At 45.5% G+C, this 22,952-nt stretch overlaps 1 protein-coding gene across 10 annotated transcripts in view; it reads right to left on the bottom strand.

Moving 5' to 3' along the window:
* The window catches only part of LOC139276706 (protein FAM107B-like), a 270,434-nt gene that overhangs the window by 63,138 nt on the left and 184,344 nt on the right, over positions 1–22,952 (bottom strand). Inside the window, exon 1 of one of the 10 annotated variants that reach the window (XM_070894686.1) lies at positions 122–204. The exons of the other annotated variants lie outside the window; for them this stretch is intronic. Within the exon in view, the coding sequence (XP_070750787.1) occupies positions 122–143 (22 nt within the window). The 5' untranslated portion in view covers positions 144–204. Of the gene's footprint in view, positions 1–121; positions 205–22,952 lie in introns of those variants that run through there. 10 annotated transcript variants of the gene reach the window in all.

Here is a 22,952-nt window from a genome sequence, read left to right as displayed (position 1 = left end):
AATGTTAAATATGTAGTGTAGCCCTATTTTTTATTAATGTTTTGAGTGTTGGTGGGGGGGTGGGGGGGGGGGGTTCTCAACTTACGGAGTTCCCATTATTATGAATGAGAACATACTTTACCTGATTGGCTGCCCAGAGCCATGTGACTGCAGCTCCAGGCCTGCGCATGTCCTGATTTGCACGCTCTGCGACGCGCAGTCGGCGGAGGCCTCAGGACCGGAACTTGTGTGGGCACAGCAGCTTCAGGTAAGTGCGCTTCTTTTTTAAGTTTTTTACCCGATCGCTCACGGGAAGCAGCCAGCCGGGATTTCTGGGCCATTATGTTGCTGGAATGACACAGTTTCACTTTAATCGTTACAAAACATGGTACCCTGTACAATCAAAACAAAAATCCGTCTTTTCAGAGGCTTTTTAAGTCAGTAATAGTGATCCATCACCTAATTTCTTTATTTACTCAATCCCATTGTTGCACTTTTCCTTCGAGTTCTACTTAATAGCATTAAAACACTCGTATAGTATTAAAACAATAATAATATTGTTTTATTAAAAGTATTTAAACCATCATCATCATCATAGGCAGTCCCTCGAAATCGAGGAAGATTTGCTTCCACTCTTAAAGTGAGTTCTCAGGTGGCTGTACAGGAATTACAGTCTTTGTCACAGGTGGGACAGACAGTGGTTGAAGGAAAGGGTGGTTGGGGAGTCTGGTTTACCGCACGCTCCTTCCACTGCCTGTGCTTGTTTTCTGAATGCTCTCGGCGACGAGACTCGAGGTGCTCAGTGACCTACCAGATGCTCTTCCTCCAATTAGAGCGGTCTTTGGTCAGGGATTCCCAGGTGCCGGTGGGGATGTTGCACTTTATCAAGGAGGCTGTCCTTGTAACGTTTCCTCTGCCCACCTGGGGCTCGCTTGCCATGTAGGAGTTCTGAGTAGTGTGCTTGCTTTGGGAGTCTTGTGTTGGGCATGTGGACAATGTGGCCTGCCCAACGGAGCTGGTCGAGTGTGGTCAGTGCTTCGATGCTGGGGATGTTGGCCTGATCGAGAACAGTGTTTTAAAAAAAAGTCTAACTCACTTTGGTTCTGTCCCTGCACCCTCAAGAGACTTGGAAATCATCAGGGAGTTGATAAGCTCATCCATTTTGGACCATAAAAAGGATAGATTCAAATATTCTTTTAAATGGTGAAAAGCTAGGAACAGTGAAGGTCCAAAGAGAATGTGTGGTCCAGGTACACTGATCACTAACATGTCAGGTACCAAAAGTAATCAAAAAGGCTAATGCAAAGTTAGCCCTTATATCTAGAGGGCTCAAATACAAAGGGCAGGAAGTTTGCTACAGGTATACCAGTCCCTGTTTAGATCATACTGTGTAGAGTTCTGGGCACCCCATCTATATTGGCCTTGGAAGGTAGTGCAGCGTAGATTCACCAGAACATTAATACAGCTGCAAGGGTTAAATTATGAGGAGAGATTACATAAAGGAGGCTTGTATTCTCTGGAATGTGGAAGATTAAGGGGTGATTTGATTGAGGTTTGTAGGATTTTGAAAGGAATTGATATGGCAGATAGAGAGAAACTTTGTCTGTTGTTGGGAGAGTCTGGGACAAGGGGACATAATCTTAAAATCAGAGCCAGGCCATTCAGGAGAGAAGTTAGGAAACACTGCTTCACACTAAGGGTGGTAGAAGTGTGGAACCCCCTTCCACAAAAAAGCAGCGGATGCTAGCTGAAAATTGCTAGATTTTTGCTCGCCAAGGGTATACAAGGATATGGAGACAAGGCAGGTGGATGGAGTTAGGATGTCATGATCTAATTGAATGGCTGAACAGGCTAGCGAGACCGTTATTCCTGTTCCTGCATTCCTTACAACCCAAGTTTTGGGGGAGAAGGAGAAGAGTGTGAGATTAAATCGGTGTTCCGCACTTGTTGGATCCTCATAGAAAAGTGGGTCTAGAACAGGTACTATTAATTTTCAAAACATAGACAATTTATAGAAGGTTTTTGGAAGGATTTTTGGATTGTATGAATTAAACACCTTTATTCTTGAAAATGTATTTGTTCCTTTGAAATCTGTAGAATTTTATACATTTTTAAAACCCTTTTTTCTGTTGTATCAAAACATTCTTGGTATAAGAATCTGTTTTGCTTTTCTCAACTTTTCTGTGCTTGCCATACTAATCTTTCTTTAAAGTGGTAATTTTAAACATGTATTTACATTTTTCCTCTGTAGCCAATCTAATTTTTCAAAGTGAGATATACCGATACTTGGCGGTTTTGCGCCGAGATCGTCAATGTGTCTTTTAAGGACATTCATGATCAGGTGACTCACCTTTGACCAAGTTACAGCCTTGTGCTCACTCAGAAGAAGCGTTGTTCCTCTTAACAGGAAGTTAATCTTGTCATGTATGTAACCTTCATGTAACTGTAACCTTCATGTAACAACACTGTACACTGTATACACCTAAGAAATGCACACCTTGACCACAGGGGGTGAACTTGTGGGAGACACTCCTCACCTGGTCATCCAGGTATATAAAGGGAGGTCCCACGCAGGGTCAGCATTCCTTGGTCCTGTGAATAAAGGTACAGGTCACAGAGTGATCTTGTCTCCAGTATGTGCATTGTGTTGATTTGCAGGACGTAACATTTGGCAACGAGAATTGGGAATCAACAACTCACGAGAATGGCCACCGGTAGCACAGAGGAATGGTACTGTGTTGGTGAGGACTGGGATGATTTCGTTGAGAGGCTCCAGCAGAGTTTTGTCACGAAGGACTGGCTGGGAGCGGCAGTGGCTGACAAGCGAAGGGCACATCTACTGACCAGCTGTGGACCTAAGACGTACGCGCTGATGAAAGACCTGCTCGCACCCAAGAAGCCGGCGGACAAGACCTTTGAGGAGCTCAGCAAACTGATCGGTGAGCACCTCAAACCAGCGAGCAGTATACACATGGCCCGACACTGTTTCTATACGCACTGACGTCTGGAAGGACAGAGCATACCGGACTTTGCTGTGGACCTTCGGCGCTTGGCCAGCCTCTGTAAGTTCACAGACACCTGCTGGGGGGAGATGTTGGGGGATTTCTTCATTGAGGGCATTGGTCATGCCGGGATTTTCAGAAAGCTAATTGAGACCAAGGACTTGACCTTGGAAGCAGCGGCGTTGATGGCTCAAACCTTCATGGCGGGGGAGGAGGAAACCGAGATCATATACGCGCGCAACTCTGCTCCCAACGTGGCGATGGAGCAGGGAGTTAACATGGTAAATGCAATTCAGAACCCCGCAGGCAGGCAAAGGCAATTTGACACCAACCAGGCAGTAACAGACTCTAGGGTGAGTCCTCAACAGAGACAATGGCAGGCCGAACGGACAATTACACCATCACAAGGGACAATACTTCCCGGGATGGGGCCATTGACACCCACTAACAGAGTGCTCAAGAGTAATCAAAGAGACAATCAGAGAGGAATGCCTGGTAACAGCTCTTTTGTTCACAACAATCTCAGCTCATGCTGGAGGTGCGGGGGCAAACATGCTGCGAAAACCTGCAGCTTTCAACAATTTATCTGCAGAAATTGTAACTTCAGTGGACATTTGGCCAGAATGTGCAGGAAGCCTGCAGCGAGGCTGGTTTACAAAGCGGATCTGCAAGGCAGGGTTATGCTTTGGACACAGCAATGGATGCTGAAGTTCAGAGGGTTCAGGTGGCAAACATCCACAGCTCATACACAAAGACGCCACCTATGATGATGAGAGTACTGTTAAACGGCATCCCGGTACGCATGGAGCTGGACACAGGAGCCAGCCAGTCACTTGTGAGTGTCCAACAATTCGAGAAACTATGGCCACTCAGAGCTAGCAGACCCAAACTAGAACGCATTGACATGCAATTACGGACATACACCAAAGAGATCATTCCAGTGCCAGGCAGTGCAATGTTGATGGTCACACATAATGGATCAGAGAACTGGCTGCCACTCTGGATTGTCCCGGGAAATGGTCCCGCGCTTTTGGGGAGGAGCTGGCTAGCCGAGATGAACTGGAAATGGGGGAATGTGCACGCCATTTGATCTGTGGAGCGAAGTTCATGCTCACAGGTCCTACAAAAGTTTGAGTCACTATTTCAAATTGGTGTCAGTACTTTCAAAGGTACCAAAGTAGTGATACGCATCACCCCGGACGCCACACCAGTGCACCACAAAGCCAGAGCTGTGCCATATGTCATGCGAGAGAAAATTGAGAGTGAGTTGGACAGGTTGCTAAGAGAGGGCATAATTTCGCCTGTTGAATTCAGCGATTGGGCAAGCCCCATCGTCCCTGTCCTAAAAACGGATGGCTCGGTCAGGATTTGTGGCGACTACAAGGCCACCATCAACCAAGTGTCACTACAAGACCAATACCCGCTTCTGAGAGCGGAGGATCTTTTTGCCACGCTGGCAGGTGTCAAGCTTTTCACCAAGTTGGACCTCACTTCAGCCTACGTGACCCAGGAACTGGCCGAAGAATCCAAGCTACTGACCACCATCACCACGCACAAGGGGCTGTTTGTTTGCAACAGGTGTCCGTTTGGCATTCGTTCAGCAGCCGCTATCTTTCAAAGGAACATGGAAAGCCTGCTCAAATCCATCCCTGGAACAATCGTATTTCAGGACAACATCCTTATCATGGGTCGAGACACTGAGGAACACCTCCACAACCTGGAGGAGGTGCTATGCCGACTGGACCGGGTAGGCCTGCGACTAAAGAAGTCTAAGTATGTGTTTTTGGCCCCAGAGGTCAAGTTTTTGGGCAGGAGGGTGGCTGCAGACGGGATCCGGCCTACCGAATCCAAAACGGAGGCGATCCGTCGTGCGCCCAGGCCCGGCAACACATCGGAGTTGCGTTCATTTCTGGGACTATTGAACTATTTCGGGAACTTTCTGCCGAACTTAAGCACATTGTTGGAGCCGCTACACGTGCTCCTGAGTAAGGGTTGCGATTGGTTTTGGGGGGACTATCAGGAACGGGCTTTCAATCGGGCGTGGAACCTGCTTTGTTCTAACAAGCTGTTGACTCTGTACAACCCCTGTAAGAAATTGGTTTTGACATGTGATGCATCATCCTATGGGGTTGGGTGCGAGTTGCAGCAGAGTAATGATGAGGGCCAACTCCAACCTGTGTGGCTTATACTTCCAGGTCGCTCTCCCAAGCAGAAAGGGGATATGGGATGGTTGAAAAGAAAACACTCGCATGTATCTACGGGGTGAAAAAGATGCACCAGTACCTTTTTGGCAGAAGGTTCGAGTTAGAAACGGACCACAAGCCGTTAACATCCCTGTTATCCAACAGCAAAGCTGTCAATGCCAATGCGTCAGCTCGCATATAGCGATGGGCTCTCACGCTGGCTGCTTATGACTACACCATACGACACCGGCCAGGCACCGAAAATTGCGCTGACGTGCTCAGCAGGCTTCCACTGACCACCACTGAGGGGGCAGCGGAGCAAAGCGCTGAGATGGTCATGGCTGTCGATGCTTTCGACAGCGCAGGCTCCCCCATCACAGCCCACCAGATCAAAACATGGACAAACAGAGATCCCCTCCTATCCTTGATTAAGAAATGTGTCCTTATTGGAGATTGGGCGCCCGCACACGGAGCATGCCCTGAAGAGGTCAGACCGTTTCACAGACGGATGGATGAACTCTCCATCCAAGCCGACTGCCTACTATGGGGCAGCCGGGTAGTCATGCCCCAGAAGGGAAGGGAAGCATTCATCAGGGAACTCCACAGCGAGCACCCAGGCATCGTGCTAATGAAGGCCATTGCCTGGTCACATGTATGGTGGCTGGGAATTGATTCAGACCTGGAACACTGTGTTCGCAGGTGCACGATGTGTGCCCAGCTGGGCAATGCCCCCAGGGAGACCCCACTCAGCCCGTGGCCCTGGCCCACCAAGCCATGGTCACGTATTCACGTAGACTATGCGGGCCCGTTCATGGGAAAATGTTCCTCATTGTTGTTGATGCGTACTCAAAATGGATCGAGTGCATCATATTGAATTCGTGCACGACATCCACCACAGTGGAGAGACTGCGTGCGGTTTTTGCGACCCACAGCTTGCCAGACATCCTGGTTAGCGACAACGGCCCATGCTTCACTAGCTATGAATTCCGGGAGTTCATGTCGGGTAATGGCATCAAACATGTCAGGACAGCACCGTTCAAGCCGGCTTCCAATGGCCAGGCAGAATGTGCGGCCCAAATCATAAAACAAGGCATGCTCCGGATTCAAGGACCCTCCCTTCAATGCCGCCTATCGCGCCTCCTACTGGCCTATAGGTCCCGACCGCATTCACTCACGGGAGTCCTGCCCAAGGAAATACTCATGAAATGTACACTTAAAACTCAGCTGTCCCTCATTCATCCAGTCCTGTCAGACATTGTTGAGGGCAAGCGCCAGTCCCAAAATGAGTGCCATGACCGTAACTCAAAGGGGAGATGTATAGAAATTGATGACCCTGTATTTGTTCTTAATCACGCTTTGGGGCCCAAGTGGCTTGAGGGTACGGTAATTGGTAAAGAGGGGAATAGGGTCATCGTGTTCAGACTTAACAATGGACAGATATGCCGCAAGCATCTGGACCAAGTAAAAAAAAAGTTAAGCATGGACACTGAGGAACCTGAGGAAAATCATGAGATGCTGCCCACACCACTGCCAGTGAAAGAGCAACAAGAACCTTCAGCAGCATGTACAGTCCCTGCGGCCAGCCCGGACGAGCCGGAATCACCACAGGTGACAAAGACGCATGCCAAGGCTCAACAACCAGAGCCCCAACTGCGGCGCTCCACGAGAGAGCGTCGACCGCCTGAAAGACTCAATCTTTGACCCAAAGACGTTGGGGGGGAGGTGATGTCATGTATGTAACCTTCATGTAACTGTAACCTTCATGTAACAACAATGTACACTGTATACACCTAAGAAATGCACACCTTGACCACAGGGGGTGAACTTGTGGGAGACATTCCTCACCTGGTCATCCAGGTATATAAAGGGAGGTCCCATGCAGGGTCAGCACTCCTTGGTCCTGTGAATAAAGGTACAGGTCACAGAGTGACCTTGTCTCCAGTATGTGCCTCGTGTTGATTTGCAGAAGAGTGTAAGGACGTAATAAATCTAATCATAGAGTTGTGTGCATATGCGGGAGTAAATGCAATGGTTGTGATTATTCAGTTAATAGAAAACAATACATCCTTGGCAAGTTTAAGTTAAATCAAACTCTCATTTTAAAAGTCAATGTACACTCTATGGCAGCACTTCCCAAATCTGCAACCTCCATCACCGAGAAGGACAAGGGTAGTAGGTTGCGTGGGAACACCATCATCTCCAAGTTCTCCTCCAAGTCACACACCATCCCAACTAGGACAAATATTATCATTCCTTCATCGAAGAGGCCTGGGTGACTTTCTGCAGTGCATCCTGTAATCATCATAGGCAGTCCCTCGAAATCGAGGAAGACTGGCTTCCACTCTAAAATTGAGTTCTTAGGTGACTGAACAGTCCAATACAGGAATTACAGATTCTGTCACAGGTGGGACAGACAGTCGTTGGAGGAAAGGGTGGATGGGGTGTCTGGTTTGCTGCACATTCCTTCCGCTGCCTGCGCTTGTTTTCTGCATGCTCTCGCCGACCAGACTCGAGGTGCTCTTCCATCACTTAGGGCGGCCTTTGGCCAGGGACTCTCAGGTGTCGGTGGGGATGTTGCATTTTATCAAGGAGGCTTCTTGATCCTGTAAATAGTACACACTGCAGACACGTGCGCCTGTGGTGGAAGGAGTGGATGTTTTAAACGGGTTGCCGATCAAGCAGACTGCCGAGAAAACAGACTGCTTTGTCCTGGATGGTGTCGAGCTTCTTGGGTATTGTTGCAGCTAATTATATATCAGCTTCAGAAACCAAATAATCCACGTGGAGTAGGTGGAAATAATCAGTCCTAAACCTCACCTTTGTTACATATCTTTCAATCAGCAAAGCAGCCAAACAAAACAATGTAGTGGCTTTAATCTGTGTAACTACTACAGGGTAAACTGACTCTCAAATAGTTGATTGATTAGGACGTTATCCAGCGAACAACTGAATACTCACAAATCATTGCATTTACTCCGGCTCCTGCACACGACTCTATGATTAGATTGGGCCTGAAATCGCACTCCTCATGGGCCCCTCCGAGGTGCACATGTACCCGTGGGGTCCCCGCAAGTTCCGAGTTTAGGTATGCGAAGTACATGCGCCTAAATCTGGCACTTTTAACAGATCGCACGCTTCCGAAACTAAACATAGAAACATAGAAAATAGGTGCATTCGGCCCTTCGAGCCTGCACCACCATTCAATAAGATCATGGCTGATCATTCCCTCAGTACCTCTTTCCTACTTTCTCTCCATACCCCTTGATCCCTTTAGCCGTAAGGGCCATATCTAACTCCCTCTTGAATATATCCAATGAACTTGCATCAACAACTCTCTGCGGCAGGGAATTCCACAGGTTAACAACTCTCTGAGTGAAGAAGTTTCTCCTCATCTCAGTCCTAAATGGCCTACCCCTTATCCTAAGACTTTGTCCCCTGGTTCTGGACTTCCCCAACATCGGGAACATTCTACCCGCATCTAACCTGTCCCATCCCGTCAGAATCTTATATGTTTCTACGAGATCCCCTCTCATCCTTCTAAACTTCAGTGTATAAAGGCCCAGTTGATCCAGTTTCTCCTCATATGTCAGTCCAGCCATCCCGGGAATCAGTCTGGTGAACCTTCGCTGCACTCCCTCAATAGCAAGAACGTCCTTCCTCAGATTAGGAGACCAAAACTGAACACAATATTCCAGGTGAGGCCTCACCAAGGCCCTGTACAACTGCAGTAAGACCTCCCTGCTCCTATACTCAAATCCCCTAGCTATGAAGGCCAACATACAATTTGCCTTCTTCACTACCTGCTGTATACCTGCATGTCAACTTTCAATGACTGATGAACCATGACACCCAGGTCTCGTTGCACCTCCCCTTTTCCTAATCTGTCGCCATTCAGATAATATTCTGCCTTCGCATTTTTGCCCCCAAAGTGGATAACCTCACATTTATCCACATTATACTGCATCTGCCATGCATTTGCCCACTCACCTAACCTGTCCAAGTCACTCTGCAGCCTCTTAGCGTCCTCCTCACAGCTCACACCGCCACCCAGCTTAGCGTCATCTGCAAACTTGGAAATATTACACTCAATTCCTTCATCCAAATCATTGATGTATATTGTAAAGAGCTGGAGTCCCAGCACTGAGCCCTGCAGCACTCCACTAGTCACTGCCTGCTATTCTGAAAAGGACTCGTTTATCCCGACTCTCTGTTTCCTGTCTGCCAACTAGTTCTCTATCCACACCAGTACATTACCCCCAATACCATGTGCTTTGATTTTGCACACCAATCTCTTGTGTGGGACCTTGTCAAAACCCTTTTGAAAGTCCAAAAACACCACATTCACTGGTTCTCCCTTGTCCACTCTACTAGTTACATCCTCAAAAAATTCCAGCAGATTTGTCAAGCATGATTTCCCTTTCATAAATCCATGCTGACTTGGACCGATCCTGTCACTGTTTTCCAAATGTGCTACCATTTCATCCTTAATAATTGCTTCCAACATTTTCCCCACTACTGATGTCAGGCTAACCGGTCTATAATTACCCGCTTTCTCTCTCCCTCCCGTTTTGAAAAGTGTGTTACATTAGCTACAATCCAGTCCATAGGAACTGATCCAGAGTCGATAACCTGTTGGAAAATGATCACCAATGTATCCACTATTTCTAGGGCCACTTCCTTAAGCACTCTGGGATGCAGACTATCAGGCCCCAGGGATTTATCGGCCTTCAATCCCATCAATTTCCCGAACACAATTTCCTGCCTAATAAGGATATCCTTCAGTTCCTCCTTCTCACTAGACCCTCAGTCCCCTAGTACTTCCGGAAAGTTATTTGTGTCTTCCTTCGTGAAGACAGAACCAAAGTATTTATTCAATTGGTCTGCCATTTCTTTGTTCCCCATTATAAATTCACCTGAATCCAACTGCAAGGGACCTACGTTTGTCTTCACTAATCTTTTTCTCTTCACATATGTATAGAAGCTTTTGCAGTCAGTTTTTATGTTCCCAGCAAGCTCCTTCTCGTACTCCATTTTCCCCCTCTTAATTAAACCCTTTGTCCTCCTCTGCTGAATTCTAAGTTTCTCCCAGTCCTCAGATTTGCTGCTTTTTCTGGCCAATTTATATGCCTCTTCCTTGGATTTAACATTATCCTTAATTTCCCTTGTTAGCCACGGTTGAGCCTCCTTCCCCGTTTTATTTTTACTCCAGACAGGGATGTACAATTGCTGAAGTTCATCCATATGATCTTTAAATGTTTGCCATTGCCTATCCACCGTCAACCCTTTAAGTATCATTCGCCAGTCTATTCTAGCCAATTCACGTCTCATACCATCGAAGTTACCTTTCCTCAAGTTCAGGGCCTCCACAAGCGAATGTCCTGCCCAGTGAATGTCTTTCAAATTCTTATGACAAATAAAAAGCAGGCATAAGGCCAGCTTCTATCAGCGTAAGACTTTTAAAGTGCAGAAAAATACATTAAAAAAATAATTTATCATTTAAAATCCTATTAAATAAGGTAAGATTATTTTTAGACCCTTTAAAATATGTAAATTTATTTTTCAACAGATTACATTTTTGTTTTAAATAATTAATTAAATTAAATTTTTATTAATTTGCAATATATGAGTATTTTTGTTATTTTCAATGTTTCTGTGTTTTTGGGGGTATTCCCATTCATAAGGTGGTTCGTATATACGGAATTACCCTAAGTATGAATGGGGATCCCCCAACTCTGATAGGTTGGGCCGGCCCACATGATCCCAGTGATGCATACGAAATCCAAATGCTCCTGGGATACATGTATCCGTGTGAAGGCCTTCGCGTAGAGCCCCAGGATCGCAAGTCTCCAAACCTCCTGAACCACCAGATACTTTCATTGAAATTTTTGCGGTCGGAGGAATCTGCCCGCGGGCAGCTTCCGACCAAAAATTCTGGGCCACTGAGTTACTGAGAGTTGCTTTTAAGGGGGTCATGGAAAGTATTAGCAAACATTTTTCGAAGGAAGGGAGAAGAACCAAAGAGTGATGCACCATTTTCACGAGGGCGATTTCATGTGCAAGTAACACAATGGTGTGTTTCAAAGCAATTTATCGCATTGTGTTATGGTTTGTAAACAAGTCTACCAAACACATTTTCATCGAGGCAGTGCCCCTTTAATTACTTTAACTGCTCAGTCTTTAGTGCGTGGAGGAAGTGTCATAGCCAGCAGTGAAATATGAAGCTGAGTGAAGTACTTATGAATGGTGAAGCCTCACAAGGACAGACGTTTATATCACATCCCACTGCTGTTCATCGTACTTCCAATTATAGCAACATCAGTACACTTTCAATGGAAAAAAAATCATTTGAATGAAGTTTTGTCACTTTCTGCAGTTCAGGAAAATCAACTGAAGATGTTTTTTGATACAATTTAATTTTATTCCAAAAATGTTTGCCTCGGCTTTTTCACATTCATCCATTTAAAAACTCATTGGCCAAGAAATGTGATTGAGCCCGGACGTGGGCATGCATTGCACGTGCCTGTTAGAGAGTCGTTCCATCAGCATGTAATATTCGAGCTGCCTGCTCATTATCATGTCAGGCATGCAGCCAGCCTGTTTGTGGCCCTGATATCGGTGTCTCTGACGCCATTTAAAGGTAGCCAGCACCTCTTAAAAGGGAGAGGCTGCAGACAACAGGGAGACAGTTCTGTACACCGAAATTGCTGCAGCAAGTACTGAGAGAGCACCAAGGTTTCCTGATGGTGCCTTGGAGGCTCAGATGTAGACAGTGGACAGGAGGAAGGACATCCTCATACCTTCAGGGGGCAATAAGCCCTTTAGGCAACATTGCCGCTACCAGTGGGAAGATACCACAGATGAGGACAATGCCAAGATCTTAGCTCCCAGGCTGCACTGCCGAAAGTTCAATGGCCTCACCAGTGTTGTGAAGGTAACAATACTGCTCTCTTACTCTTTGTTCACACCTCCACCTCACTAATCACAAGACTCCCCATCCCCCACTTCCTTTCACTCTCCTATAATCACTGAACCACTCTTCACTATACCTCTTGCTCCTCAGATTCACACACTTATCACTATTCCAACCCTCACTGCCCCACACCTTACATCGGACACACTGCATACCAGCCATTTGACCATGACAGGGACATTCGCTAAATACCTCACAAGACTGTCACTAACACACTCCTTTCTATCTTACAGGATAAGGTTGCTGTAATGTATGTGCCTGTGAGTATGCTCACAGGTTTGTAGAGCTGCTCAACACCCGGCAACCAAATTTTAATTTGAATTAAGTTGATGGTCAAAATTTAATTTGTAAACTTGTCAGTTTTAGTGCCCCATCTAATAAGGGGGCAATTGATTGATGCTTTCATCTAACATAGTTGTAGAGCTGCTCAACTATGAGTGGCTTAGCCAGTCATATGATGTTCACAAGACTCAATAAAACCCCAGTCAGTTGGGTTTAGGGGATCCATGAGGAGGCATGCGGTTGTGAGCCTGGTGGATGAACTGGTAATGTGTAGTGTGATTGTTAAACCTTTGTTAATAAGCCAACTAATAGTTCCTAATAGCAATGTGTTGCTATGAATGCTTAAGCAAAGAACCCATGAAGCAAAAACACTACAGTCACCTAAAACGCCAGACAGCATATTGTCAGCAGAGGAGGCCGAGCCCGCCTGCACACCCTCTCCCCATCTCGCAGTAAGCGTGCTGGCTGTCACAGACGGGCAGGGGCAGAGTTATGGTCGTGGTGCCTGGTAACTCACCCTACAAGCTCTGCATGACCAGCTGCAGATGATTTCACCAGTCATTTCTCCGTCTCTCTGCTCTCCCTTTACACTAAAAGCTAACCCTTGTTTCATTTCAAGTGCTGAAGCCACGGACACCTGTGGAAGGGGAGGTCAAAGATTTTGCTTTGCTCCTGATACCAGCACACTTTCAGCCAGGTTGGATGGAACTGGGTGACAGCATTGACTTGTGTGGCAACCTCCCTTGCTGCAGCTGAGACCTATGCCTTTACAAGCCTCAAATAGAATCACCCCGCTTTAGTGCACCTCTAACTCATCAGCATCAAATCGTCATTTTGGAATTTACAAAGCCCCTCCGCTCAGTTGTGTTTTGAACAGTTTAAAAGCAAAGTAAAGATTAAATTGCCAATAAAATTCCAATAGCCCTCTGCCAGCATTTCTAGCCTCTTGACAGACAGTTGTTCAAGTGGCACAGGTGCCTGTCTGTCTGATTTAAATTAGGGGAGCTTCTCCAGACCCCAGGAACGTGGGCGGGATCAGTCCCATAGATCATTGGTGGGCAGATCCTGCCATTTATGTCAGCATCAACAGTCTGCAGGTTTTCAGATCTTTATCTACTTTTCTTTTGCAGGAACTGGTTGACTGTCCCACATATGAGTATCATAGAATGGTTAAAGATTGGAAGTAGGCCATTCAACCCGTCGAGCCCGTGTGACTCTCTGCAAGAGTACTTAAGCTAGTCCCACTCCCCCACCCTTTCCCCATAGCCCTGCAAAAAATGTTCTTTTAGGTACTTATCCAACTCCCATTTAAAAGCAATGACTGAGTCTGCCTCCACCACCCTTTCAGGCAGTGCATTCCAGATCCTAGCCACTCGCTGTGTAAAAAAGTTTTTTCTTATGTCGTCTTTGGTTTGTTTGCCAATCACCTTAAATCTGTATCCTCTGGTTCGCGACCCTTCCACCAATGGGAACAGTTTCTCTCTATCTACTCTGTCCAGACCCCTCATGATTTTGAACACCTCTGTCAAATCTCCTCTCAATCTTCTCTGCTCTAAGGAGAACAACCCCAGCTTCTCTAGTCTATCCATGTAACTGAAGTCCCTCATTACTGGAATCATATTCGTCAATCTTTTCTGCACCCTCTCCAAGGCCTTCACATCCTTCCCAAGGTGTGGTGCCCAGAATTGGACACAATACTCCAGTTGAGGCCAAACCAGTGTTTTATACAAGTTCACCATAATTTCCTTGCTTTTGTATTTAATATCGCTATTCATGAAGCCCAGGATCCCATATGTTTTTTTAACCGCTTTCTCAACCTGCCCTGCCACCTTCAATGATTTGTGCACATATACCCCCAGGTCTCTCTGTTCATGCACCCCCTTTAGGATTGTACCCTTTAGTTTATATTTCCTCTCCTCATTCTTTCTACCAAAAAGTATCACTTCGCACTTTTCTGCGTAAAATTTCATCTGTCACATGTCCGCCCATTTCACCAGCCTGTCTATGTCTTCCCGAAGTCTATCACTCTCCTCCTCACTGTTCACTGTACTTCCAAGTTTTGTGTCACCTGCAACTTTTGAAATTGTGCCCTGTACACCCACATCCAAGTCATTAATATATATCAAGAAAAGCAGTGGTCCTAGTACCAAACCTTGGGGAACACCTTCCTCCAGTCCGAAAAACAACCGTTCACCACTACTCTCTGTTTCCTGTCACTTCGCCAATTTCTTATTCATGCTGTCACTGTTCTTTTATTCCATGGGCTTCAACTTTGCTGGCAAGTCTATTATGTGGCACTTTGTCAAATGCCTTTTGGAAATCCATATACAACATGTCAACTGCACTGCCCTCATCAACCCTCTCTGTTACCTCATCAAAAAACTTGATCAAGTTGATCAAACACGATTTGCCTTTAACAAATCCGTGCTGGCTTTCTTTAATTAATCCACCCCTATCCAAGTGACTGTTAATTTTGTCCCTGATCACTGTTTCTAAAAGCTTCCCCACTACCAAGGTTAAACTACTGGCCTGTAGTTACTGGGTTTATCGTTACACCTTTTTTGAACAATGATGTAACATTTACAATTCTCCAGTGCTCTGGCACCACCCCCGTATCTATGCAGGATTGGAATATTATGGCCAGTACCACTGCGATTTCCACCCTCAATTCCCTAGGATGCATCCCATCCGCTCATGGTGATCGATCTACTTTAAGTACAGCCAATACCTAATTTCTAATACCTTTTTATCAATTTTTATCCTATCAAGTGTCACCATTACCTCCTTCTTCACTATGTCTGTGGCAGCATCCTCTTCCTTAGTGAAGACAGATGCAAAGTACTCGTTTAGTACCTCAGCCATGCCCTCTGCCTCCATGCATGGGTCTCTTTTTGGGTCCCTCATCAGCTCCACCCCTCCTCATTACTATTTATAGGCTTACAGAAGACTTTTGGATTACCTTTTATGTTGGCGGTCGTTCTATTCTCATACCCTCTCTTTGCCCCTCATTTTCCTCTTCACCTCCTCTGACCTTTCTATAGGCAGCCTAATTCTTGGATGTATTTGCAACCTGACATCTGTCATACGTGCCCGTTTTCTACTTCATCATATTCTCTCTCTATTTTATTATCCAGGGAGCCCTGATTTTAGTTGCCCTACCTTTCCCCCTAGTGGAAATGTACTGCAACTGTACCTGAACTATTTCCTCTTTAAAGGCAGCCCCTTGTTCCATTGCAGTTTTCCCTGCCAATCTTTGATTCCAGTTTACCTAGGCCAGATCCATTCTCATCCCATTGAAATTGGCCTTCCCCCAGTTAAACATTTTTACTCTAGATTGCTCCCTGTCCTTTTCCATAGCTAATCTAAACCTTGTGATACTAGGATCACTGTTCCCTAAATGTTCACCTACTGACACCAGATCCAGAAATGCCTCCTCCCACGTCGGACCAGAAACATACTGCTCAAGAAAGTTCTCCTGAACACACTTCAGAAATTCCTCCCCTTCTCTGCCCTTAACACTATTACGATCCAAATCTATATCATGATAGTTGATATTATCACTACTCTATAGTTCTTGCACCTCTGTAATTTCTCTGCAAATTTGCTCCTCCATATCTTTCCTACTATTTGGTGGTCTATAGAATACACCTAGTAGTGTAAAGGCACCTCTGTTACTTCTTCATCTAGCCATATGGATTCTGTCCTTGACCTCTCCAGGACATCCTCCCTCTCCAGCACTGTAACATTCTCCTTAACCAATACTGCCACACCACCTCCTATCTTTCCTTCCCTATTGTAATATATATAGCTCCACCCAGTGGACTACTGAGTCATTGCAGCCATTGCTGTTTACAAGAATAAACAGGTCAGGTCACCTGACGGCTTCCTGAAATTATCAGCCATTTTAGAGCCTGTGTGTTTGTGAGGTCATACAGAAAACATAACATTGGCGATGGAGAATGGGATAATTGGATAATCTAGCTGAAATTATTGTTGCTGGACGATTCAGCCAACTGACAGAGAGACTTTGAGAGCTTCTCTGTTTTGATTAACAGCTAAAAATCCAAAGTAAATTAAAAGCACAACTGGCTGAACTGTCAGAGCCCAGATAGCCGCACCTATGGGAATAATAGGGCGCTTGGGGGAATTTCAACGTGACCGTGAAAGTTTTGGAGCGTATGTGGACCCGCTAGAAATGGTTTTCACCGCAAATAGTATCATCGAAGTCCCGATGATGAAAACCATAACCGGTGGTGTTGGAAAGAAAACGGGCTATTTTCTTAACTGAAGCAGGGCCCAAGGTGTATGAAACCCTGTGCTTGTGCCTGTCAAGCCAAAGGACACATCACTTAAGCAGATTTAAACGAAGTTAGAACAGCACTACAAGTCCTGAGTCCCTGGAAATTGCTGAAAGTTATTGTTTCAAAATACAAGATCAGTTAACTGAAGAAAGTATCATTGTAGCATTAAAAAAGCTATCTATTCACTGTAATTTCAGAAAGTTTCAGGACCGAGCATTACGTGACCGCTTTGTTTGTGGGACTGAAAATGAAGAAAGTTATTGACAACTCCTAACTTGACTTTTGATTTAGCTTGTCAGACAGCTATGCCAATGGACATGGCCGACAAATATTCCCGAGAATTTCGTACCATTTCCAGTCATCAGACTACCGAGGTGAATCGCCTGCAGATTAAAAGTAAAAGGCAGTTGGGTCCCAAGGTCTCAGCAACTGGCAATGGTAACAGAGCATTGAAATCATGCTATCGGTGCCTGGGACAACACATTGCTCAAAGTTGTCTATATGTGAAGGTAGTGTTTCTTCTGTAGGAAAACTGGGCATCTTGCGAAGGCATGCCGACTGAAGAATAAACCAACTTTCAAAGCTATGAGTAGAAATCCCCAGAGACTACATAGCATGGAAGAAAAACAACAGGACGAGGAGGTTTTAGAGCTACACATCAGGAGCATGAAGGTAACTAACAGCGATTCGAAAAGTATCATCCATGTAGACGTTGCAGGAACCAAGATACCCATGGAAATCGACACTGGTGCATCCGTGAGTATAGTACCGGAGTCGCTATATCTCGGCAAATTGCGTGATTTCCCATTGGAGAAATCTAAGGTAGAGCTGCGAGGCTACTCGGGAGAGAACAGTCCTGTGTTAGGTCATATCACCGTACCGGTGAAATACAAGGATCAATTTCAGAGCTTGCCTCTCTTAGTAGTGGCAGGAGACAAGCCTGCCTTACGAAGAAGAAATTGATTGGGATCACTGAAGCTGGATTGGAGTGAGATTTTTTGTGTTGAATCGAGATTTGCATCAAAGGATGATATCATCAAGAAGTATCCAAAGGTGTTCTGCAAAACAAGTAGTCTGATCCAAGGCTTCAAGACGAGTGTCAGGGTACAGAAGGACAGTAGACCAGTTTACTGCAAGCCACGTCCCGTACCATATGCACTCAAGGAGAAAGTTGAGCAAGAACTCAAAAGACTGGAGACTGAGAACATTATCTCTAAGATAGATCTATGTAATTGGGCTATACCCATTGTTGTTGTACCTAAATCCGATGGTAAGGTAAGGTTGTGTGGTGATTATAAAATAACGCTAAACGAGGTTCTAGAGGATAATCTCCCCAATATATTGCCTAATGTAGGAGATTTGTTCACAACACTGACAGGTGGTCAGATCTTCTCAAAGTTTGATCTTACGAATGCCTACTTACAACTTGAACTAGATGAGGAGTCCAAATCATGTTTGACTATCAATACTCATCTAGGCCTATATCAATTTAATAGGCTATCATTTGGAGTGTTTTCCACCCCTGCTATATTCCAAGGGGTGATGAACCAGATTTTGCTAGGTATTGAAGGGGTAATATGTTATTTAGATGACATACTAATTTCAGCACCAAACAGGCAAATTCATAATAACATATTGAATGAAGTCTTCAAACGACTAGAGAAGCAGAGTACGAGTGACTGCTCACAAATGTGAGTTATTTCAAAACTCAGTGGAGTACTTAGGACACAGAGTAGACAAAGATGGTTTACTTCCAACCAAGGGAAAGCTGGATGCAATCAGAAATGCATCCACTCCCAAGAATGTCACTGAACTTCAATCATTTTTGAGTCTTTTGAACTAATATGGGAACTTGCTACCAAATGTGGCTACAGTGTTACATCCACTGAATGAACTATTGAAAAAACAGGTCCATTGGAAGTGGTCAGAAGAATGCAACACATCATTCAAGGAGTGTAAAAGCCAATTGGTAGAGAGCATCATGTTAGTTCACTATGACGTATCTAAGGAGCAGGTGATGTCTCTCCGTATGGAGTTGGGGCAGTGATCTCTCATGTACCATATAGCGGGGAGGAGAGATCACGTGCTTTTGCTTCAATCACTCTCAGTGCCAGTGAGCGTAACTATGTGCAAATTGAAAGGGAAGTTTTGGCATTAATTTTTGGAATCAAGAGTTTCTACAAATATTTGTATGGTCGTAAATTTACCATTGTTACGGACCGTAAGCCCCTGACAGCAATCCACCATCCAAAGCCCCCAGTTCCAACATTAGCTGCAGCCCGAATACAAGGATGGGCTTTGATTTTGTCAGCGTATACATATGATTTTGAATACAGATGATCAGCTGATCACAGTAATGCTGATGCTCTGTCTAGATTGCCTTCCTCATCACAAGTTACACCCAATAGTGAAGAAGTGTTCTATTTTTCATACATTGATGAACTGCCAGTCATAGCTGAAGAGATTGGCAGAGCAACCAAACGTGAACCAGATATGTCAAAGGTGTATGATTACATCACAAATAGCTGGCCAAACCAGTTAACAGACAAAGATATCCATCCATTCTTCATTCGTAGGAATGAATTATCAGTCGATAAAGATTGTATCATGTGGGGTGCAAGAGTGGTTATACCAAATAAATTCAGGTCCAAATTATTAGGAGATCTTCATGACCAGCATCTGTGAATGTGCTTGACCAAGAGTTTTGCACGCAGTAACTTATGGTGGCCAGGTCTAGATAAAAATCTAGGCTAGAGTTTCCTCGTTTTTTGCATGCTTAACGCCCACTTAATGTCCATTTTACCGCTGAAATGATGTATAACGCCCATATATCGCCCATTTAGCCACAAAATGGAAACTGACGGGCATTTTTCGGAAACTTATCGGTGAGCGTTACTTTCCCCATGTGCGTAATGCCAGGAAAAAATAATACCGCCCGGCCACTTTTTTTGGGTGGAATCACCAGAATGGGCGAAATCAATGCCCATAATATCGCCCAGCCTTACTTTCCACACGGAATTAATGCCGAGATTCAATAATACCGCCCGGCTATTTTTTTTTTGTCATTAACAGCACATTTGCCGAAACTAGCGGCCATGTGATCGCCCAGCGTCACTTTCACCACCTCGCACACATATCGCCTACAGTATCGCACACCCAAAAGACCGCCCGGAAAAAGTGGAACTGTTCTGAACTAAAGCCAGCGGTGTGGCTGCCATTTTTAAAATCGCAGGTCGATTCATTCAAAAGGCTGCTGTGTTTCAACCTCAGGTGAGTTCGAATGTACTCTGGAGATCGTTGGAGTTCATGTGAACATCTGTACATACATCTTGACCATACTATGATCGATTGGAATTTAATAGGTGTCTTTGTCGGGACATTCATTGTTTGTGACCAATCGGTGGAAAACAGAGATATTGCAATGGGGCCTGTCCTTTCTCACCCTCTCTTGATGAACAATTACATGCTGCAGACTCGAGATGGACGAAGGTACGCTCCACAGCATTATGTGCCCAATATAAGACATGCCAGACTGATGAGGAGGACCAGACATTACACCCCCCGCAAGTACAGGGAGAAGCATTCTTACCTCGACTTGCTCGACACCACCTGCCTTCGGAGACTGCACTTCCACAAAGAGGTTATCACTGAGGTATGCCAGCTGATAAGGAGAGATCTGCAGCCTGCCAGCACCATCAGTACTGCACTGTCCGTCGAGGTCAAAGTCACCGCGGCACTGTCGTTCTACACGTCGGGTTCTTTTCAGGCTTCAGCTGGCGACATTTGTGGTCTGTCTCAGCATGCCACACATCGCTGCATTAGACAGGTCACTGAAGCCCTGTATGCACGCAGGAGGGACTTGATCAGCTTCCCTATGACCAGGGAGGCACAGAGTGAGAGGGCTCTAGGATTCTCCAGAATTGCAAACTTCCCAAAGGTGCAGGGAGCAATAGACTGTACGCACATCGCGATGCGGGCACCTTTTCAGGATGCTGAGGTTTTCAGGAACCGCAAGGGATTCCACTCCTTGAATGCCCAACTCGTTGTCGACCACCAGCAAATTATACTGGCAGTGAATGCTCAATTTCCGGGCAGCATCCATAATGCTCACATCCAGCCTGAGAGCACTGTATCTGACTTGTTTAACAATCAGTCACAAGGGCAATGCTGGATGCTTGGTGACAAAGGATATGGCCTTGCCACCTGGCTGATGACCCCCCTGCGTGACACTCACACCGAAGCCGAGAGGCAATACAACGAGAGCCACAGAGTCACTCGCAATATCGTGGAGAAAACCATTGGAGTGCTTAAGCAGCACTTTAGATGCCTGGACCACTCGGGAGACGAGCTCTAATACCATCCTAAGTAGGTAGCTCAATTCGTGGTGGTGTGCTCCATGTTGCACAACTTGGCTATCAGGAGGGGGCAAGAATTGCCTGAGGAGTCTGACAGTCCACCTCACCAGAGAGAGGAAGAGGAGGACGAGAAGGCGGATGCTGACATCGGCCCACACAATCAGGCTGACACTGAAGCCATGATCCCCCCACCCCTGTAGACCGCATGAAAAGGCCCGTGGTGGCATGATAGCTGCAAGAGCTCATCAATGATCGCTTTGCCTGAAAGAACGTTGGTGTTATTTACAAGGCTGACAGACTGCTGGGTGTGCAGGTCATACATCAATGGTGGGCATCACCTTGGCGACAGTTAAATTTTAAGTTTATTGAAGTTAAGTTTAATTATACCCTTTGATGTTAAGGAATCACCAGTGTGTAACGGTGCAGTTATCTGAGCCAATGCGGAAAAATATTTTGTTAAATAAAAAACATTTAAACCGAGCAGTTGTCTGAAATCATCAGTATTTCTGTAAAAAAACAACCCTTCCCCCCCGCTTCTCCCCACCTGTACTCCTGCCCCTCCTGACTCCAAGCCGCCTGGCAGAAGAGCTCCTCAGGCAATGCTTCATTGGGGAGGGGGGGGGATGACGGCTGTACCACTGCTTGGACGGATACGGGAGAGGATGGTCCAGAGATGGGAACGTGCTCCGAGCCGGAAGCAAGATGTTGCTCCTGGCTCTCGTGTGGTTGGCAATGGGGGTGCGGCACTTTGGGATGCAGTGCTGCGCTGCAGGACCACTGGGAGCCCTCTATGTTCTTGGTGTTTAGTAGGCTTTTTGCTGCTGGTGAATCTCCCTTGTGCCTCCCAGAATAGCCAAACAAGCACACACCACAGCCACACACGCTTTCAATCCCTCTCAGCTCCCTCTCTCTCTGTCTCCTCTTTTGTGCATGTCACAATGACCCTTGACCTCCTGAATCGCGGGAATTGAGCATTGCCATGCCGTTGCTAAGGACGGCGACACTTTACGGCAGAAGGTCAGTGAGATTTAATGCTACCACCCATTTCATATCGCTCGCAGTAACGCCCAATTTAAAAAATGGAGACTAGGTGCTTTGAGAATGGGCGAGAAGCCGACGATCTGAAAACCCATTTTTACTGTCCACGCCGGAAATAACACCCATTTTTGGGCGATGTGCACAAAAGTGTAAAATCTAGCCCATAGAGTACATCGTTAGTCAGTGTACAACATGTCAATCAGTAAGCAAGAAACCACCACCAGTACCATTATAGTCATGGAAATGGCCTCCCAGGGTGTGGCAAAAGTTACATATCGATTTTGCTGAGCTAGAAGGACAACAATTGTTCATTGTGATTGATAGCCATTCGAAGTGGGCCGAGGTGTTTCCAATGCAGAAAATAACAACAAGTAAGTCATTAGACATTTTGCGAAGATTATTTTCTTCATTTGGCCTCCCAGAAGAAATTGTTTCTGATAATGGACCACAATTTTGTTCAGAAGTATTTGCACAGTTCGCGAGCAAAAATGGTATGAAACATATCAAGGTTCCACCATACCATCCTGCTTCAAATGATGCAGCAGAGCGCACAGTACAAGTTGTAAAATGTCCCCACATCAAACAGATGTTGGATTCAAATCCATTGTCATTGGATCACAAATTGGCTCATTTTTTAATTACATATCTTAAAACTCCTCATACAACTACTGGTAGAACATCAGCAGAGTTGTTTCTCAAACAACAGCCACAAACCAGATTCTCATTGTTAAAACTAAACTTGGCACAGTTCATAGAAGAGAAACAAATTAAGACAGAAAGAGAATCATAATAGAGGTAGAGTAAAAGAGAGAAGTGTGAAATTAAATCAGAAGGTGAGAGTG

This window comes from Pristiophorus japonicus, chromosome 12 (assembly GCF_044704955.1).
Source record: "Pristiophorus japonicus isolate sPriJap1 chromosome 12, sPriJap1.hap1, whole genome shotgun sequence".
Lineage (NCBI taxonomy): Eukaryota > Metazoa > Chordata > Chondrichthyes > Pristiophoridae > Pristiophorus > Pristiophorus japonicus.
This window is presented reverse-complemented; position numbering and strand designations above follow the sequence as displayed.